The sequence below is a fragment of the Nelusetta ayraudi genome, unplaced genomic scaffold (genome assembly GCF_046127955.1).
Source record: "Nelusetta ayraudi isolate G7.1 ecotype Tasmania unplaced genomic scaffold, CSIRO-AGI_Nayr_v1 ptg000007l, whole genome shotgun sequence".
Classification (NCBI taxonomy): Eukaryota; Metazoa; Chordata; class Actinopteri; order Tetraodontiformes; family Monacanthidae; genus Nelusetta; species Nelusetta ayraudi.
The window spans coordinates 1,636,456-1,655,381 of NW_027466057.1; the positions used below are offsets into that span (position 1 = coordinate 1,636,456).

At 42.9% G+C, this 18,926-nt stretch overlaps 3 protein-coding genes across 3 annotated transcripts; all 3 read right to left on the reverse strand.

Annotated features, from left to right (window-relative positions):
* Positions 1-68: 68 nt before the first annotated feature.
* tspeara (thrombospondin-type laminin G domain and EAR repeats a) lies at positions 69-7,737 on the reverse strand. The gene is made up of 13 exons (XM_076017730.1): positions 7,303-7,737; positions 5,868-6,091; positions 4,872-5,173; positions 4,430-4,520; positions 3,933-4,089; positions 3,680-3,826; positions 3,522-3,592; positions 2,653-2,814; positions 2,371-2,578; positions 2,058-2,290; positions 700-878; positions 494-595; positions 69-302 (listed from the first exon to the last, which is right to left on the reverse strand). Exons 1-13 carry the CDS (start codon positions 7,382-7,384, stop codon positions 149-151), a joined length of 2,112 nt encoding a protein of 703 aa, XP_075873845.1. The 5' UTR covers positions 7,385-7,737; the 3' UTR covers positions 69-148.
* A 1,428-nt stretch (positions 7,738-9,165) lies between these two features.
* On the reverse strand, positions 9,166-14,055 carry sumo3a (small ubiquitin like modifier 3a). Its single transcript, XM_076017736.1, has 4 exons — positions 13,778-14,055; positions 12,813-12,941; positions 12,565-12,636; positions 9,166-12,237 (listed from the first exon to the last, which is right to left on the reverse strand). Exons 1-4 carry the CDS (start codon positions 13,796-13,798, stop codon positions 12,175-12,177), a joined length of 285 nt encoding a protein of 94 aa, XP_075873851.1. The 5' UTR covers positions 13,799-14,055; the 3' UTR covers positions 9,166-12,174.
* Positions 14,056-14,469: 414 nt separating this feature from the next.
* On the reverse strand, positions 14,470-18,520 carry pttg1ipa (PTTG1 interacting protein a). Its single transcript, XM_076017737.1, has 7 exons — positions 18,255-18,520; positions 17,521-17,573; positions 17,070-17,178; positions 16,441-16,543; positions 15,794-15,859; positions 15,328-15,374; positions 14,470-15,179 (listed from the first exon to the last, which is right to left on the reverse strand). The coding sequence occupies exons 1-7, from the start codon at positions 18,340-18,342 to the stop codon at positions 15,142-15,144; spliced, it is 504 nt and encodes a 167-aa protein (XP_075873852.1). The 5' UTR covers positions 18,343-18,520; the 3' UTR covers positions 14,470-15,141.
* Between the last annotated feature and the right edge of the window lie 406 nt (positions 18,521-18,926).

An 18,926-nucleotide genomic window follows, 5' to 3' on the forward strand; every position in this document is an offset into this window, starting at 1 on the left:
GAATCACAAAGCCACATTTATTTAGACACAGTCACACTATTCAAACATTACTGCAAACATTTGGAACATGCAAACATTTACAAGGAAGACTAACATTTACACGCAAATAAATACAGAATACACAAGCATGTGCGCGCTCTCTCTTTGCCTAGTAGGTTTTCAGCTTGAAAACTTTGGAAAGAGGCACTTTGGCACTAGAGTAGATCAGATATGCTTCTTCATTAATAGTGAAAAACTCCCAGTCACTGCATCCAATTGTTGGGAGCCAATGGACTGGAACAAAGCCCTCATATCCCTGCCACCTAAGAAGAAACAGAAAAAAAAAATGGATAAATTGGCTTTCAAATTGGTGATGTGCTAATTCCTGAAATTTGATACTGCACATGAGACCTAAAAAACTTATTTGAACAATCCATTCAACCAAAAAGTAATAAATAACAGTGTCAGTGGTAAACAAGAGGGCTGTCAGGTGTGCCCTTGTCAAGCTGAGTACCTGTAGATAATGCTGTTGAGAGAGTAGGATTCGCCGTTGAAGGAGTTTGCCACAACCAGAAAAGATTCCTCCCCGAGGCTGAAGAACTCCCAGTCCACTGCACTGAAGGATCAGAGCAGGTATGTAGCAATGACAAGAGGCTGACGTGGCAGCAAATAGGTTTAATATACAGGAAATGTCCTCATAATCCCTCTGCGCTTCAGTACCTGTAGGTGACTATGTCCTGGAAACGCACAAACATCTGTCCGATCATGTCCAGCTCATAGATGGTGGAGTTGATGGCATATTGGCTGGGCCCGTTCAAGTGGAGTCTGTGTCCGTTGGCAACAACCAGGAAAACTCTGCTGCCAATGTGGAACATTTCCCAGTCCGTGGCACAGAATGTCTGGATTGAATGAGCAAGAAAAAACAGACCTCCTGAGAGGCTTTAAAGTTGAAGCGCCACACAATGCAGAGGTATTTTCCTTTTATCAGATATAAGCGGGAAGCAAAACATGCACCACTGGATCCATTTGACAGTTTTGAGTTTTTTACAAAAGCAGAAACACACATTGTTTCAGCATGTTTGCCTCGGGGGGCATTTACACAGTTTGGATTTCTCTGTTGTTGGCAGCTGAGCAAAATAATTTTATTTCCCTCCAGCCTCCCAACCAGTGTCACTAGCAGGTTAATTAAGACAACATTTTGCATTACGTAGACATTCATCTTTTACAGAGGGATGAGCTAATGAGCACAGAGCCTGTTAAAGGATGGTGGACCTGTTCAATACCTCACTGCGCCTTGTGTTGTGAACTTGTGATGCTCTTGTGGGGTCTTGAACGCAGACTTTAAAATAACTGATGAAACTATCTACAATCTTAAAGGAGTTTATAATGGCTCCGCAAGCCGCAGCCACAAAGGTAAACAGAATGTGTCAGTATGAAGCCTTTGGAGTTTTTTTTCGCATCTTGTCAAGATTATCTTTATCTTTGATTAAAATTCTAGACACTACAGGTCTTGTTTGTTTGAACATAGAATGCCAGAAGAGGATAAGGCTGAGGAACGAATGAACATTTTTTCTCAAATTTCTCTAAAATTTGATGTAATCACTTTCCACATGCCCCAAGGTGTTTTGAGAAACTTCAGATCTTGCCGCGGAGTTCCCCTAAATCATCTCCCTATGGTTTACTGTTTGTCTATAAATGTGTTGACACGTTGCTCACATGTGGCTATATTAAAAAAAAAAAACATATATCACTTACATGTCAAAGCACTGCTATCACTTAAGCAAATTATGGCAAGCCACTTGTTGTATACATTGCTGGCTTTTAATCTCTCTTACTCTTCGCCCTTTTATCTCTTCCTGCGTATTCCCCTCCCCCTGTGTGTACAGTGTGCTCATCACACAGATACTGAGCTCATCGACAGGAATCTATAAGCCCAGAGGGTGAAAAGATGAATGGTATGGAAAATATGGAAAGGAGCGCTATTGAGGCAATTAAAATAAAATCTAATTTTATCAAGTATTTGGTGTGGTTGTGAAGCTAGTTATTAGCTCCAGTTACACGTTTATTACACTGCATACCTTGATTGTCTGGAACACCTGGAAGCTTCCGTTTACCCAAACGTAGATGACCGAGTCTACAGATGTGGTCACTCCATCAAAGGCATTGGCAACCACCAGGAAGTGGTAGGGCCCAACCATGAAGAACTCCCAGTCGTAGGCCCCAGAGGTCGGCAGCAGCTGGTGAACCTCAAAGGACTTTGTTGACCTGTTCCACTTGTATATCACGCTGTTTATAGTGTGATTGTTATCACCTGGAGGATGAAAAGGGGGGAGTGTCGTTGTGGACGGACGCCCATCTGACAAGTGGTTTGTCGTCGAACATATAATTTACCTTGTCTGTGATTTGCCACGGCGAGGTAGGTATGACGATTGATTTTGAAGGCCTCCCAGTCTCGGGCACAGTGGGTGTGTAGAGTCTGGAGTGGCACAAACTGTTTCCGTTTTTTGCTCCACTTGTAAATCACAGAGAAGTCCATCGGCAACTCTGTGTTGGAATGCCTCTCTGGCACTCCGCCGCAGTTGGATACCACCAGATACGTCTAAATTAATGTACCAAAAACAGCAATGAGCCACCGTGTCAGTGGACAACACCTATTTCTCTCTTCTTGCACACCTTCTTGCCCATGATGAAGTGCCTGCAGGCCAGCGCGCCATACGTGCTGATATTCTGGTAGAGTTGAAAACCAGTCTGGTTCCACATGTAAACAGCTGAACCAGAGGCTGTTGACCGATGAGCCATGGCAGCCATCAGACCCACGCCAGGTACCTGGAACACCTGCAGTTCACATAGAAAGCTGACCATGAACCCTCCTCCACCTCCTAGCAAGGGAGAATACAGCAAGAAAAATCAATCAAATGAATGAATGATATTAACTACTAGTGGTGTAAAGATAAACCGGTTTGAATCGGTTATCGGTCTTTGATGTATGAGATCCGAGTGCATCGGTTGATGGAGCCCTGGATCGGTAAAGATCGGTAAAGTAAAAATAAGCACTTGGGGTTAAATTGTCCATTTGTATTGAATCACACTGAACCAAATCGGATCGAATCATACCAAATTATTAACTATTTTTTATGAATCGTCCCTGAATCGGATCGTAGCTTGTGAATCGAGATTTGAATCTGATCGTTTTGTGAGTGAAAGATTCACACCCCTATTAACTACCCATGTGCTACATTTTAACTATAGAACTATCCACATCCTCCCTCATCACATGAAACATATAGGCATAAGGTAGTTGGGCGGAATGCATATATTTTCTTAGAGCCAAAAAGATTTATATTTTATGTTAGTTGATGTTATTTTTTTAAAACAAATTGTGGAATTTTGAAAAGTCTGTTTTTCATTGCTGCTATTGTCTTGCCGCACATTTCTTAATTCCTTTGTCATTTCTGATTTCTGATTCAGGGGTCACATGAGTGCAATGTAACAATAACACAAATAATCAGAGCAACCATTTGACTCAAGGGGTTTTTTAATACCTCTATGTCGTGCGTCTCAGAGCTGGTGGCGAGGACCTGGTGCTCCACCAGGTAATCCAGTCGTTTATGGTCTTAGCAAGTGGGGGAAGCGAGAGGCTTGTTAGATTCTGAACCTAGACTCAATGACATTGGAAGGAGGTACGAATTTGCATCCTCACCCTGAAGAACAGCGATCCACGCTGTGCCGTCACAAAGGTAAAGGCCTCTCCTCTGCGGATTGAACCACAGCTCATCTTGCTGCTTCTCCGAACATGACCGCTTCGGGCCGACTTCTACCCTTCTCCCTTTTTTTGACGATTTGTGATCTGGTCACAGAGGAAATGGGAGAATGAAAAAAAAAAAAAGGCAAGACAGACAAGGTAGGCGTAGTACGTTGAGATCTTGTAAGAAAAAAATACATCTGCAAGTTACTATGGGTGCTCAGGTGGCCGTCACCCTCCCTCTCGGTGACTGGTAGGTCCAAGAGGATGAGTGGGACCGAGAGAGCTGCCAGCTGCGGTTTGGAGGACGGGCAGATGTGATGGGTGGCGTCAGCGCAAGGCACCAAGACCAGCTGTCGCATCAGACCCTGTTTATGGGGGAGCGAGACATCAAAAAAACAAAACAAGCCCATTTCTCCTAAAGGCGGATTTTTAATTCTTTACTTTAGGGATGCACCGATACCAATATCAGTTTCAATCAGTTTCAGTTGAGTACTCTACTTGTACTCGTAAGATACAAGGCGATGCCACGACATCAATACAATTGTAGGTATGCGTTTGAAAATTTTGTTCACTTTATTTTTGAAATGCAGGGAAACTTGAACTAGAAAAAGCAAGTACTGAAAAGCAAGCACTCGTACTTTACTTGTTCTGTAAAAAAGTGGTATCGTTGCATCCTAAATACTAATTTATTTTTATAAGCCTTACCGAATACAAGCCTTTCCATTTCCCGCGACTACCAATGTGGAATCTCGATCCCTGAAAGTTGATGCTCGAGGGGAAATGTCTTGCGGGAACACTGTGAGCCATAAAACAAGACAATTACTTCTAATGGCTAAAAGGGGGAAAGGGGTGTTTTAACTTTTAAATTAACAAAAAGTCGGCGTAATTAGAGCAGGGGGGCCAAGAGAGGTAGGGGTGATGATATTCCTAACGTTGGTTTGCCTGAGGGTGTTTCCACTAATAACTATCTGTCAGGCTACTATGACACGGCCGCAGGGCAGGAGCATGTTTGGAGGAGCACCATTGTGCTGTGGTGACAGATCTACTATCGCTCCGGGCCGTTTGGAGGGAACAGGAAGAAGGCACGGCGGGAGACAGACTGCGCGTCTGCCCGGCTTATCAGTGGTGCTCCGAAAGACAAACTTACATTTCCAAAGGTATCCTGCAGTCCACCGTGAGGCTGACACGGTGGCCGCTGATAGCCAAGACCAGAGTGTGCCACTGGTTGTCCGCCAGGTTGGCGTCGCCGAAGCCCCAGTTCTCCGTGGCCCCTCCGTGACCTCTGAAAAGGAAGTGCAGGCGTTTTCTTGAGAGCCTGAGTCCCAAGATGAGACGTCCACGTTCCTTTCTGTTCTTCGACCCCATTCGTCCACCTCTGTTATCCCTCTCTTCCGAGTCTCCTTGTTCCTTGTTGTTCGGTTCCATCAAAGTGAAGATGTACTCGTTTCGCTGCAGGGCCAATAAAAGTTAGCAGAGTCGAGCAAGATGAAAGTCAGCTTGTGATTAGAAATTAAGGTTTATGTGTGAACCAACAAATGTATGTACTTCTCAGGTCTTTTTATTGGTCCATTCAATACTAGCAGTTTGGAGTTTAATTTTTAAGGCCATCTTGTGTAAGATTTGTAAGGAATCGTGAATCAAATTCATCATATAAAAATCATATAAATCAAATTGCAGTGAAACCGGCCATCTGATTATTCCATTTAATCCATGTAGCGTGCAGAGAGCAGGTGACTTTGGCTTTGCTCTGCAAACATTTTTCTCTCATGAGCAAACGTCCCAATTGTAAATTGGTTTCGTTTTGTCCCACTTGGTCTACCGCATCTTTCTTACAGGAGCCAAAATAAACCTGTATAGAGCCAAGCAGACACAAGGTTGCACAACGAGGCCACCTCTTTACAAGTGAACCTACAAGTGAATAGAAATGCGTTGAGAACTGCATTAGGGAAACCCATGGTGCACAACACTCAAAAGTGATTTATATTTTCAAATAGGCACGCATAGGCACGCTGTAAACACCACATAATAGCCACATGATTTTAATAGTGCATGTCCAGAGCAGTTTGTTTTTTCCTTGCTGATGTTTTCACTCAAATAAAGAATCCAAGTTTTATTCGGCACAGTCTGTTTCTGAGATGCTCACCTTGGCTGCACTGCTGGATACCTTCATTGTCAAAACAATGGAGAATTCTTGGGGAAAGAGGTCGCAGTTCACCAGCAGCTGGGAGGCAGGAAAGCTCATTGCGGTATGAGGACTGGAGAAGTGCAAACCTCTGAGCCCTCCGGCCTGCTTTATGTGCACCCCTGGCACCGGCTTGGAGGTGTCCCTCTCCAGAACAAAGGAAAGGAGATCCAAAGGGGGCAAATCTAAAGAAAATAAAGATGTAGTGAGACCAAATATTTCTCCTTGTGTGATTGGAAACGGTCATGAGATCACAAGATCCACAATGACTGCTAGCTGCGGATCTCGTGATTGGAAACAGCCGTAAAATAACTTGAAGGATTGCAGAAACCTCAAATATAATCCGCTGCTTGGCTCGTGTTCCTGGTTTTTCTTCGACATTTGTACAACTTTTGAGACATAATTCACAGTAGACAATTGGATGAAGAGGAATATGAAAAGCACTGGTGAAATACGAGTCCACAAAGTTTGGTGCTATTCCGTGGCCTCTGTATTCACAGCATTTACTTAACAATAGTAAAAGAAAATCTTCAAAAGGTAGATAGGAGAGAAAATGTATGAATCGTGTTTCCACCTTGTGAAAAAAGATTTCCTTTATTGTCAGTATTTTGTTTGTTTTCCAAATTCTGTCAAGATGCTGTCACCAATTAAACAGTTCAACCTTTTGTGTCCAAACTAAGAACAAATCAAAAAAGAACCAGTAGATTAAATCAACTTTAAATGGAAACATGTGTTTTGACTAAAATCCCCCTTTTTGTCATTACTTGTTTTTAAAAAGAAACTTGTGATATAAGAGAACTACAGTACAGTCTAAGAGTGCGTGCGTGGGCAAACAATCCAAATAGCTGATAGTTTGGTAAATAGCATGAGAACGTGAAGGGAATGCTTTGTTTCAAGGAAACACGTGCTTTCGGAAAAGGCCGGGAATGGCCGTTGTAAACTAATAAATCAATGAATGTCAGTCGTAAGTCACTGCCCCGGTGTACGAGAAACAGCCCTGGGTGCTGGTGGAGCTATAGAACAACTTAGGAGGAGCAGCTATTAAGAAACAATTTTCTTGAGAAGCCAGAACAATGGTGAATTATTTCCAAATTGATGAGACATAGGGAAAATATGCGCCCTGTTCCATCCAGCGTGCATAGGATAGTTGTGGAAACCTCAGCAGGGTGAAGGCTGCACACCACAATGCGTCTTCACTGCATTTCTCTGCAAGCACACGCAGAACTCTCAGAATTAAGAAAAAGAATTCTTGCTGGAGGGGTGTTCCCTCAGTCTTATTTTTAGAGCATTGCAGATGATTTACCGCGTTGAAAACATTGTTGCAAAACACCAGATCTATCAAAAGTGAGCAAAAGGCGAGCAAAGCTTGGAGAGACGGAGTAAAAGAGCAAAATACCTGCACAGTGTCTCCATGTGGCTGGGGTGGTGGCGGCAGCAAGCCTCAACCCAAAGAGAAGGAGCTGCACCAGTGTCAGCATTGCGGAAAGGCACGTTTGCTTCAGCAGGCGGCTGGTAGGAATGTCTCCATGTTAAAGCTTTTCCCCTCTACTCAGTGCCTCCTCTGTCTTTATCTGATGTGACAATACCAAACAGGCAACCATGTGTTCTTCATCTTGCTGAGCATGATCTCAAAAAAAAAAAAAATTGGAAAAACGAAATAAATGAAAAAATCCTCAAAACAAAACGCCCTGTCAATAAAGCCCTGTTGAAATGTGTCCGAGCTTTACTGTAGCTCCTTGAGGTTGACGGGGCATTTCGGAAAAAGATCAGAGGAAAAAAAGAGCAGAGACGAAAGATCCAGTGCATCTGAGCAAGGAGAGGAGTTCATTCATCTGTGCTGAGATTCCTGCACCTGTAGCACCTTATAAACCCCAGAGCCATGCAAATTACAAACCACGCCTGTCAGTCATCCTCCCTAAACCACCTCTGATGAAACAGATCTGCCAGAGGGTTGATCTGCTCCACTGTGTTTGTGTGTGTGTGTGTCTATGTGTGTATGTGCAGGAGGCTGACAAATGACACACAGTCTGCGACTGAGCATGCAGCCATGAAATTCCTCTTTCAAAAATGTTTTCTATTCTTAAAATTTTCAGGTGAATTGTCAACCGGCCCAGGATCAATTAACATAGATAGATAAGATATCTTTGAGTCAAATGGACTTGTAGCCCAACTGTTGCAGAGCTCTGTGAGGCGCCTCTGTTACTGTGGAGACAATCACTGTGTTTTGAGTGATTCCACTATCTCAGCTTTCATCTTCTGGCCAGGACATTTACAAGACAAATGTTCTTTGCCTCACTCTGCAATCATCCATCTCAAGATCATAGCTTGCGCAAAGATCAATTATGGCATGCGCTAATGTAATCTTTGATTCTTTTCTTTCTTCCAGGCCTGGCGTGGGGCAGGCAGCTGGCTACTTCCTGCCATGTGGTTGCTGGGGAGGGGGGCCGGTGGTGATGCCGTTCATATGTAGGAAAAGTAATGCGGATGGTTCTCTCATGCACATGTTTTTCCTGATGCCTGGTCTGATGCATTCACTACGTTTTCGGTCTTATCAAGCTGCTGCAAATTTAGCTCCTGAACCTGAGTTTGAGATTATATCAAAGCCAGGCTTGGATATAAAAATAGCAGCTCATTCATTTCTTATCTTGTGTGTTACTCAGTCGAGTCACGCCAATATTTTCTTTTCAACGTTTGTGAATTTATGGTTGTGCTGCAACTAAAGTTGTAGCTCCAATCATAAATACAGCTATTCATTCTCTTTCTTGTGCACAGTGGAGCATTGCGTAAAAACTATACAAACGTGTTCCACAGGTGTTTGCTGTGGAGCATCACCCCGCAATTCAATCCCGATGTGAAGCTCTCACAGTTCAATAGCACCACCTAGCTGTGCAATTGCGTTCCACTGAGCTTTTTCCACGGGGACGTGTTTTTAGCAGTGGCGCAGAATTGGAGCCTCACACAGAAGAATCCAGAATCCCTTCCTGACGTGAGCCCACTGACAGCTATTTATAGATGTGTTGATGACAGCAGCAGTCTGAAATGTAGAGATAGACCACCCAGCAGTGAGGCTACCATAATGGCAACCACAAGACCTGAAGAATTTGTGTTAAATGTGCTGCACCTACTGCAGTACCACAGAGTAATGTGTGGTGTTGCTGGAATATAAAACTGAAGGTACTCGCCTCCACCTCCATTTCTGTACATTCAAAAGTAATTTGCAAGTTTAAATTGAGTAAAAATGATGACACATGGATACTAATCTGAGTACCAAACTATATTTATTGTATACAGTAGTAAAAGACCACAAATAATGTACAAATCAGTAGAGAAACAAATAACATGACAAGACCTGGGCCCCGTTCTTTGTACAATGGTTTAGTCTGTTTCATAGCCAGCTTTGTTTGGCCAACTCAGTTCTTCAAATGCAAGTGGAAGGCTCTTTCCATAACTGTGCTCTTACTTTGTGAGAAATTGGCCGGCGCACAGGCAAGTCTCGAAGAAAAATCTCAAAAAACAAAAAGAACAAAAAAAAAGAAGAGCAAGATTGAGAGAGTTCCAACATGTTTCTGTACAAGACTTTGCCAAATGCCTGCAGAGGCTGAAGGGAGGTGGCAGCAAAGACTATTTTTATAGTTTATTTCAATCTAGAACGCAATAGAAATGGTTTTGTGGTTATAGATAGTAAGAATGTCCGACTACCAGTCCAATTTTAATTTTAACCACATTCACAAATTAATACCTTAGAGGAGACGTCTGAGGAAGAACGAAATTAAGAACGTCAATGCCGTGTCGTGATCCGTTTTTCTCTGATCAAACCTGTTTTTTTGCAGGATTAAACAGTTCTACGTGTGAGAAAAAAAAACAGTTATGCAGGTATGAAGAAAACCCTTTGAATACAGAACAATCATGTCCCCAAAAGAGATTGGTCTAACAGTCCATCGATATGTGGCAAAGCATGTGCGCCCTTCGTCTAAACTGTTAATAGTCATACACTTGAAAAAAAAAAAGCAATGTTGTTGTAGTCACTATTTTGCACATGGCCTCCTAATTTTGCATATTGCAGACGAAAGACACTCAACAGTTGTCATCGCAGAGAAAAGCATTGTCAAAATGTGAAGAAAACAAAACTTTTGGAACATCTGGAATCATTTATGAACACAATGGGGAGTTGGGACAAGAGACCCCCAAAAAAATAGCACAAAGGAACAACTTTCTTCCCCAGGATCATTCTCTTCACCTGAAAAAGAGGTACCGAATCCTAAAAAGGTCCCTTTTAAAGACCCAAACCCAAACCCCAACAAAGGAAGAAATGAACTATCCACCCCTAAACATGTTATTATTTTTTTTTTTTTGGATGATTTGATAAAAGCCTGCAAAGGAAGCAAAGAGGAGGAAGCAGCATTGTTAATATACAAACTTCCATAAATCAATACAGTTTTTGACCTGTCAGTACGCTTTTAGAGTACAAGTACATCAAACATGAAACAGAGGTTCGGTCTTTGGAGTATTGGTCCAAGCCCAACAACAATAATCTAAGTTCCACTCTGATACATCTGTACAGCAACACTTGTAAGCCCAGTGGCTGTTAATTCCACAAAGAGAAAAAAAATTGCAAAACTCTTTAGGAAAAGCATCTAAAATTCAAAGAATTGAAATATTAAAATATCCTTTTGACTGGAGAGCAGGAGTCACCGTCGTGACAAAACAAAACATACAAGAAAGCAGTGAATCGGAAGGTAGGTGGTGTCTGGAATCCAGACCGTGCCTCCAAATTGAAACCTTTCGTGCCCACTGACTGTGAGCAAACTGTGGACAACCTCGCACGCAGATCATCACAGTGACAGATGAGAACCGTGACATGCTACTGCATTCTAAGCATTCAGTGGGGACCTCCAATCCAAGCGGAGGCGCTGTGACGGAAAACCTAGGGGCCACTCACAGCCAAGCGGGGCAAAAAGGGGGAAAGCGGTCCCGATTGGCCAGCTGACAGACGGTTGACGCACACAAAAGTTCAGTCCCGGCTGAGACGGTACACAAACAGCTGAGGAGATCTCCCACACATACACTCCTGATGAAAATCTTCAGACCAGTTAAGGAATCGGAAGAATTTGCATGTTCCACAGCTGGATCTAACGAAGGTTTTAAGTAGAGCTTCAAAATGCAAAAAGAAGCAAGAGGGGGGAAAAAAATGAGCGGGCAATTTGTTAGAAACAACAATTTAACTGAAATAAGCTGCCCATCAGCCGGTCAAAAGTTTAAGACCACAGCCTTTAAAAGCCAAAATCTGCGCGAAAATTTAGATTCCATGTCATTTTCTGTCAAGATCTCCTGATGGCAAAGTATGAAAAGCTCGCCGTCTTTGAACATGGTAGGATTGTTGAGCTGCATCAGCAACGCCTCTCACAACGTGCCATCACTGCTGAGGTTGGACGCAGTAACACAGTCATTTCAAATTGTTTTTAAAGATCCTGAGGATTATGGGACAAAAAAGTCAAGTGGTAGACCCAAAAAAAATTTCACGGAGGATTCGAATGGCTGTCCGTCAAGACACGGAACGATCCTCGACCCAAATTACTGCCATCGCTGGCGCTGACTGCAGCCCAATAACCATCAGACGGCATCGGCGAGGGAAGGGCTTCAAAAACAAAAAATGTCTCCAACTGAGAACCTTTGGGGATGGGAGGCAAGGGAAGTTTACAAAAATGGACATCAGTTCCAGGCAGTGGATGCCCTTCGTGAAGCCATCTTCACCACAACCTTCCCACTAGCCTTCTAGACACACTTGCATCAAGAATGCCAAAACAAATTTTTGAAGTGATCAACAAGAATGGTCGAGCTACTCATTACGGAGTGTATTTTTAGGGGGTTTCAGGGCTTTTTGTGTGATATGGTCTTCAACTTTTGATCAGCTGATGAACAGTCTATTTCAGTGTAATTGCTGTTTTCAATAAATAGAAGCTCCACTTAGAACCGTCTTTAGATTCAGCAGGGCAAAATCCAAATTCTAGCAATTTCTCAACGGGTCTTAAGATTCTGATCAGGAGTGTACATACATGCACACATACACCCACGCACACATCCACCTAGCAAAGGATGTATAACTTTAAATTCAGGAAATAATAGTCATAAAGATAATAATAATAATAATAATAATAATAATAATAATAATAATAATAATAATAATAACAACAAGCTGGGAGGAGCAATGAACCAGTGAAGGTTGATGTGGCTGTGGTTTGAGGGTGACCGTCACTGAGGTGGGAGGAGCTTAGCAGCGTCCACCTGTCTGCTGCTGGAATACATCTATGGTGTCTTCATCCTCCATCTCCAGCTGCAAATGAGAGGGCGCAGGTGGGTTGAGCGAGTCAATACACAGCAGCAGTGAATGAAATAGCAACAATATGGTGAGCATGTGGTTTAGTTACTGCTGACCGCATTCTTCAACTGGCAAAATTTACTCGACAAATGCTTTCCAGCAGTAACTGGTGTCCAGCCAGCCACTGAACTCCCATACACGAGACTAATTCATCTCTTATTTCCAACTCTCAGTTCTAGTCACCAGTCCTCTGTGTCATCACATTTGACACGGATACCTCTCACAATAAAAATCTAAGAGCAGATTAGAGAAATATTCATGACATTTGACCACGTGTAATACCTGTGCGGGTGTATCCGTCTCATTAATAGGCTGGCCATCGAAGCGGAACCGGATCTGCCGTATTGCAAGGCCCTGCAGAAAGTCAAGTCAGGCAATAAACATTAAAGGACAAGGTGTGTGTAAGGATCTTTCATGGCAACATGAGGGATGCCACAACAAAGGATGCAGCGCAAGTCACTGCAGCAGTTTCACAATAATTGTGAAACGTTGCAAAGTCTCAAAGTGTGGCGATGGGACTGTGAGGTTACCTGTCGTTCACAGTATGCCTTCATTAGTTTGCTGAGGGGTGTGTGCCTCTTGATTTTGAACTGGACCACTGAACCATCCTGTCCCGCAACCTTGAGGTTGATGTGATCGTTCTCAGTCTTGACTCCCTCCTGCAGAAAAAGACTTCATACTCAGACTACAAGGAGTGCGGGGAAGAAAAAAACAAACAAACTTGCAGACAGACACACAGGTGCAGTGAAATAGCAGCTATGTGCCTGCTAAGCACCTGGCTAAGAAAGTCACAATATTTAGGAATTACATATAGTTAACAATTACCATGAGGAATATGAATAAATACACATAAGAATAATAAATTATGTCAACCGAAACTAACGCTCACATCGAACAGAGGACTTGGGGAACGACACAAACTGCTCCAAAGCTTGCTGTCAGAGATGCTAACGTTAGCATGGTTAGCTCCAGGCTGGAGGACTGCGCGACAGTGCCGCCGGGACCCCGGCGCTAAGTTTAGCCGCCGGTTAAAGCTCCGGTAGTCGTGACGGGTCGCACTGTCACCAAAACTCCAAGATGACAGTCGCAAGAGAGGGACAAGAACACAACCGCGCCGCTGGTCAAAATACGAGTGCGTCACGTCATTAGCGCTCTTTTGTCACTGCTGCAATTGCGGCAATTGCACGGTTGCGGACATTAACGTGGTGTCGTTTACGACAAAGACGATACCCGCAAAATAAAATCTCTGGTGCCCCTAAATTCACCTATATCCCACTCAATGTGACGTGATCTCCTGCACTCCGGCGTTCTCAAGGAACAGCTGCTGACTGAAAGCGTGAATGCGCGAACGCTCATTCATTTGCGGAAAAACACACTGCGCCGATTCGGAGAAACGTGCAAACCAGGCCATTTTACGCTGCACATCTAAGCAATGGCAGGAGTCGAATGTGCCATCACAACCAAGCAGCACGCCGCTCGCCCCCCCTGGACTCACCTTTGGCTTCTCCTCGGACATGGTGGCTGTATTTGGTGAGCGGTTTGATCAGCGTCGACTCTGCTTTAGCCTTATTTCTCTCCCGGCCGCTTTCCGTCCTGCCGTCTCCACCGCTAACCGGCGCGCGCGCTTTGGACCACAGTTGGGAACGAACCATTGGTTCTGGCTGCGTCACGTGACCACCCAGGCGCGGGAGCGCGCTTCGGGGAGATACGCGATCACGAGAATATGGCATTTCTACAGAAGGATCTAGAGTCAAAAGCTCATCCCTTGTTCGACTGGAAGTGCTGGCTGGGCCTCCCTTCTCTTCAATGGTTATAGACGGAAAAAGAAAAAAAGGTTGGAAAAAATGGCTCAACAAGCCAAACTTCCTATTGCCCCCTGCTGGCAGGATGCTGTGGTGGTTATTTACGTTTCTTTGTTTTTTATGGCATTCGCAAATATTGAACAACGAGAACCTACTAAAGAAAACAAGCACACGTGGGTTTGTCTCTCCGTTTCCGTCCATCCATCCATTCACAATGTTGTTTTTAATGTTTTTACTGTAGCGCTTTGGGATTTGTTTCAAATGTAAAGTGCACTACAAATAAAAATGTATATTATTATTATCCATCCATCCATTTATTCATCCATCTCAAGATACTTATTTGACTCTTTAAAGTTGATAACAGCAACAAAAGAGTCAGGTTGGGTCAGGTTTTAATCATCCATCTAGTATTTTTTTATTATTATTATATCATGCTTTACACAGGTTTTAGAGGCAAATGCAAGATAAGGCAAACTTCGGTGCAACCACCTGACCAGCAGCACATTTAGTCAAACTGAATGATGACAATGATAGCATCAAAGGCTTGGTATTTTATTACTGACTCAAAGGAAAGTACAAAGGTTTTTAAACAAACGATAATAAAAATAACGCGAAAAAATTAGATCACAAGAGTTAAAAAAAAAACAAAAAAAAAAAACAGGAGATAAAATTTTTTCATCTCTTAAAGAGCAGCAACTTAAGACAGATGAAGCCTAAAAATTTTGCGAATGTATCAGATTTTATTACGCAAAATTAAGAAATATCTGGCTTTTTAAACAGATTCATTTCCAACAGAAGGTTCATAAATATTAGTCGGCGCAACAGCAGACCCAGCACAGTAGTTTTGACGCCTCGTCTTAAAAGTGCACTGCTGCTACATTTGGCTTGCCTACCTTTAACCTCCCAACCTCATAAATCATCAGATTGTGTTCTTCTTCATTAGGTGGAGAAAGCCATAAACTATGTATACAAAACTTCACTCTTCAGATGCTGGCAGGTCGCTGATGTCCATGCTAAGAGTTCAGGGGGAAATCACAAGTTGTCTGATGGATTCCTTTTATGAAAATTTGGAATATGGATTTTGTCCACTGAGACCTGTGGATAAACATAATTATACAGGCATGTAACAGTTATTTTATTATCTATAAGCCAACAAGTAAATAAAAAAACATTAAAATATTGAATAACATAAAAATACCAAATTATACTGAACATATTTGTAAGCGTGTCCATAACAATTTACCATATTTCTTCCTGATCTCATCATGCCGTTCCTTCATCTCTGCTTTCCTGGAAGAACAGAACATGAAAAAAAACGGAGTCACATAATGACGGGTAAAATTCCAAACACAAAAACATTCCCAAGAGTCACACGGCCAGAAAACCTGTTTGTCCAGGTTTGGAATTTGACGTGCGCATTTTTTCCTCCCCTACGTATTAAGATTTGACGCAATTGATTGGCACAGCAAAAAAGAAAAAGAAACCCAAACCAGCACATTTGGATTAAAATTAGACAATTTTAGAGTTCACAGAAGTGCACAGAAAGTTAAATAATTTATTAATTGTCTGTCTTTTGGCCCAGAGGCAAGTATTAGTCAGCTACCACCTACATAGACATACACGCATACTGAAAGAGTTGCATACACACAAACAATACAGTTGGCTGCAAATAAATTATCATGATAATCAGAAGCCAGCATAATTCTTACCTCTCATCCCGCTTGGTTTTCGTTTTGTTAGCCTGCCTCTGCTTCCTGGCCTCAAACCTTTTGGCTCTAAAAAAACAGAAAGAAAAAAAACAGGAGACCAACTTAAGAAGTGAGAATAAGCCGACATCCTCTGTAATATTACACCTATATACTCTGGAATCATATCAAAGTGGGATACACTGTCTGATGAATTACAGAGTTGGTTTTAATTCAAAGTCTGTTATTTTCCTTATTTATTATCCTGGGCCTAAGTGTACTAGCTTAACAAAATAAATTATATAAGAAATACTAAGGAGCATTTAGCTCTTTGTTTACAGCCTCTGAAGAAAAATGTTCAGATTTAGTTTCCTGCTAAGAAGAATAGTGCTCTGTTGCGCCCTTAAAATCTTTGGAAGGGCACCAAACCAAGCCAGCTGGTCTGAGTGCTTGCAAATTATTAAGGTTGTTTTGGTGGTTGTTTTTTCACATGAGACCCTAAATACACAACCACAGGTTTTGTTATCTCTTTACAACCAAAATTGGCACAAGCAGAACACAATTAAAGAAAGAGAGTGTTTGAGCCAAATGTCAAATATCTGAAGCCTGATACTCAGGTTTCAGTCACAGTCACGTGAAACATGGTCCCTAAAGGCTCACTGTGCACTCACCCAAGGTTTTCGCACTTGCAGCAGCAGAACATACAGACCAGGAGGGCGATGATGATAACTCCACCGAGCACCCCCAGGGTGATTATCAGCGTCTGGAAGTTCACTGCACACAAACAAAGGGAAACACAACGGCAAAGTTATTCAGGAAGCACGCCGCGACAAGTGTCTTGTCAGGCCAGCCATACGTGCAGGTGAACTGAAGTTCGTGTGGTGTTTCACAAAAGGTGATCTGTCTCTGACCAGCTGAAGACACCAGACTGGCCTCTACATTCCCACAACTGAATCAGAACATTACAAACCAGTGACGCTGCAACCAGAATGGAATCTATTTGCGGCTGTTTGCCTGCAATTACATTGCCATCGCCGCAAGTTTGACAGACATTTGACGGAAGCATTTCAGCAGTAAATGTAAACCAATATGGCAACAGCAGGAGGAGGAAGTGTTAAACCCCAGAGCAACAGACACCTGCCAACCAACAAGGACAGTTTCCTGTTTCCTTGTATTTTTGAAGCTCAATGATTGTTTATCACTTCTTGTAAATTGTCAGAACGTAAATATATTAATATGAATATTATCATGACATTGTAATATTAAAAACTAACTGTAAAGGCGCGTGAGTGTGTCTTACTCCAGCAGAGGCCCCAGCGTGCATTGTTCAGGGGGCAGAGTGCATGAGGTGGAAGGATGGTCTTCACCGGGTATGTGACGCATGTTTTGGTTGTGATGCACCACAGGCACTGTTAAAAAAAAGAATTTAAAAAATATGACAATGACCTGTTAATTATGTAAGAAAACAAAAAAAGGAATCTCAAAGGCCAAGAGGAAGAGGATGGGAGCGACACACAGATCAGTTAGTCCTCAAACCAGTCCGACAGGTGAAGGAGAAGGTGGGGGAGGGGCCTCTGGCTACACTTCCTCCACCTGGGACATTTCTTTATCCTTCAAACACACACACACACACACACACACACACACACACACACACACACACACACACACACACACACACACACACACACACACACGCACAAACACAAAGGGGAACAAATTAACCAAGACCAGGCCATTTTGTTCCTTACCGTCACATTATTGAGACATTCCTCACAGGTCGTTCCGTTCTTTTCCTCGCAAGCTGCGGGGGGTAAACACACAGAGAAACAAGATCGGAAACAGCCGAGATATAGAAACAAACCGAGATCATTTCTATCAGAGGAGAGCGATGTTTTAGCCTCGTAAATAATAAAGAGACTTCACATTGTGGGGATTATCTGAGAGCAGCATGAGGCAGCAAGAAGGTTTGCGCTCACTGGGCTTTTTGTAACTAGGTCTAATCTCCTCCGGGACATTTTTCCATGGCGACGGCACAATGAACTCACACACCAAAGACCAGGCGCGGCTATTGAACACATGAAAGCAGCAGGTTTTGTGTCGCCATTGTGTCAAAAGTGAGTGTTTGCTTGTTGGTACTTGGGTCAGTCATTTTTTATGGACACCTGAAAACACACTCATTTGTTTAAACAACTTGCAAACTTGTTAAAATGGAATTAATGTTCAAAAAGGTAACACCGGGGTCGCCGAGTTTGTCGCAAATGTGACAACAATGCTGCCGTTAAACAGTAAAAGTACCAACAAATCTTGAAAAAGTATGTCAGTTTGTATTGTCATTTAAAAAAAAAAAAAAAAAAAAAAAAATCGTTATGCAAGCTATCTTTGTATGTGACCCAGGTCAGGGGAACATTGCTCAGACTATCATCAGTTCCTTTAATCACCACCGCAGACAGACAAGTTGTTTGCTTTCTTTGTTGGCTCCTACCTCGACCAGGTGCGGAAGTCTGCGCGAAAACCGTCGCCAAACCGAAGGCAAGCAGCGAGACAGGGAGGAAAAACCGCAAATCCATCATCCCACCACCGATCGATCACAGGCAGAGGCTCAATCCAAAGGCTTCCACTCTCGGCTTGGGTTGTTTTCGATTCCAACCTTGAGAGGCAGGTCAGTACGTTCGGTAGGCTTTGATTAGAGGCACCAAGGCAGGAGCTCCAGAGTAAAGTGCGACAGGGAATCGAGCTCGGCGTTCTGACGCACGATCGTTACGCACGAAGAAGGGGGAGGCGTGTTTCAGCGTCCATCGGCATTTTTCTTCAACAGGTGCGGGAAATAAGGCCCATTTGTGTTAATGAGTCAGTCTGGGGCCGAACATTTTAAAACGTTGAAGGAGAAACTTGTCAGAGTTGTATTTTATATTATTTAGACACCTCAATTAATTGAGGTACGTTTTCAAATACATAATACGTCGTAACCTTAAGCAGCCCGTATTAAATATATATGCAATCACCACCTCATTAGGCCTACCTTAGCTCCACCTTTCAGGAGTTATAAGTAATTCCCTTTGTGATGTCACAAATGGCTCCCACATGACAACTATGAGTCTAACAAGGGACTTTAAACAACCACCTTCAGTGCAATCATAAGGAACAGACTGACAGT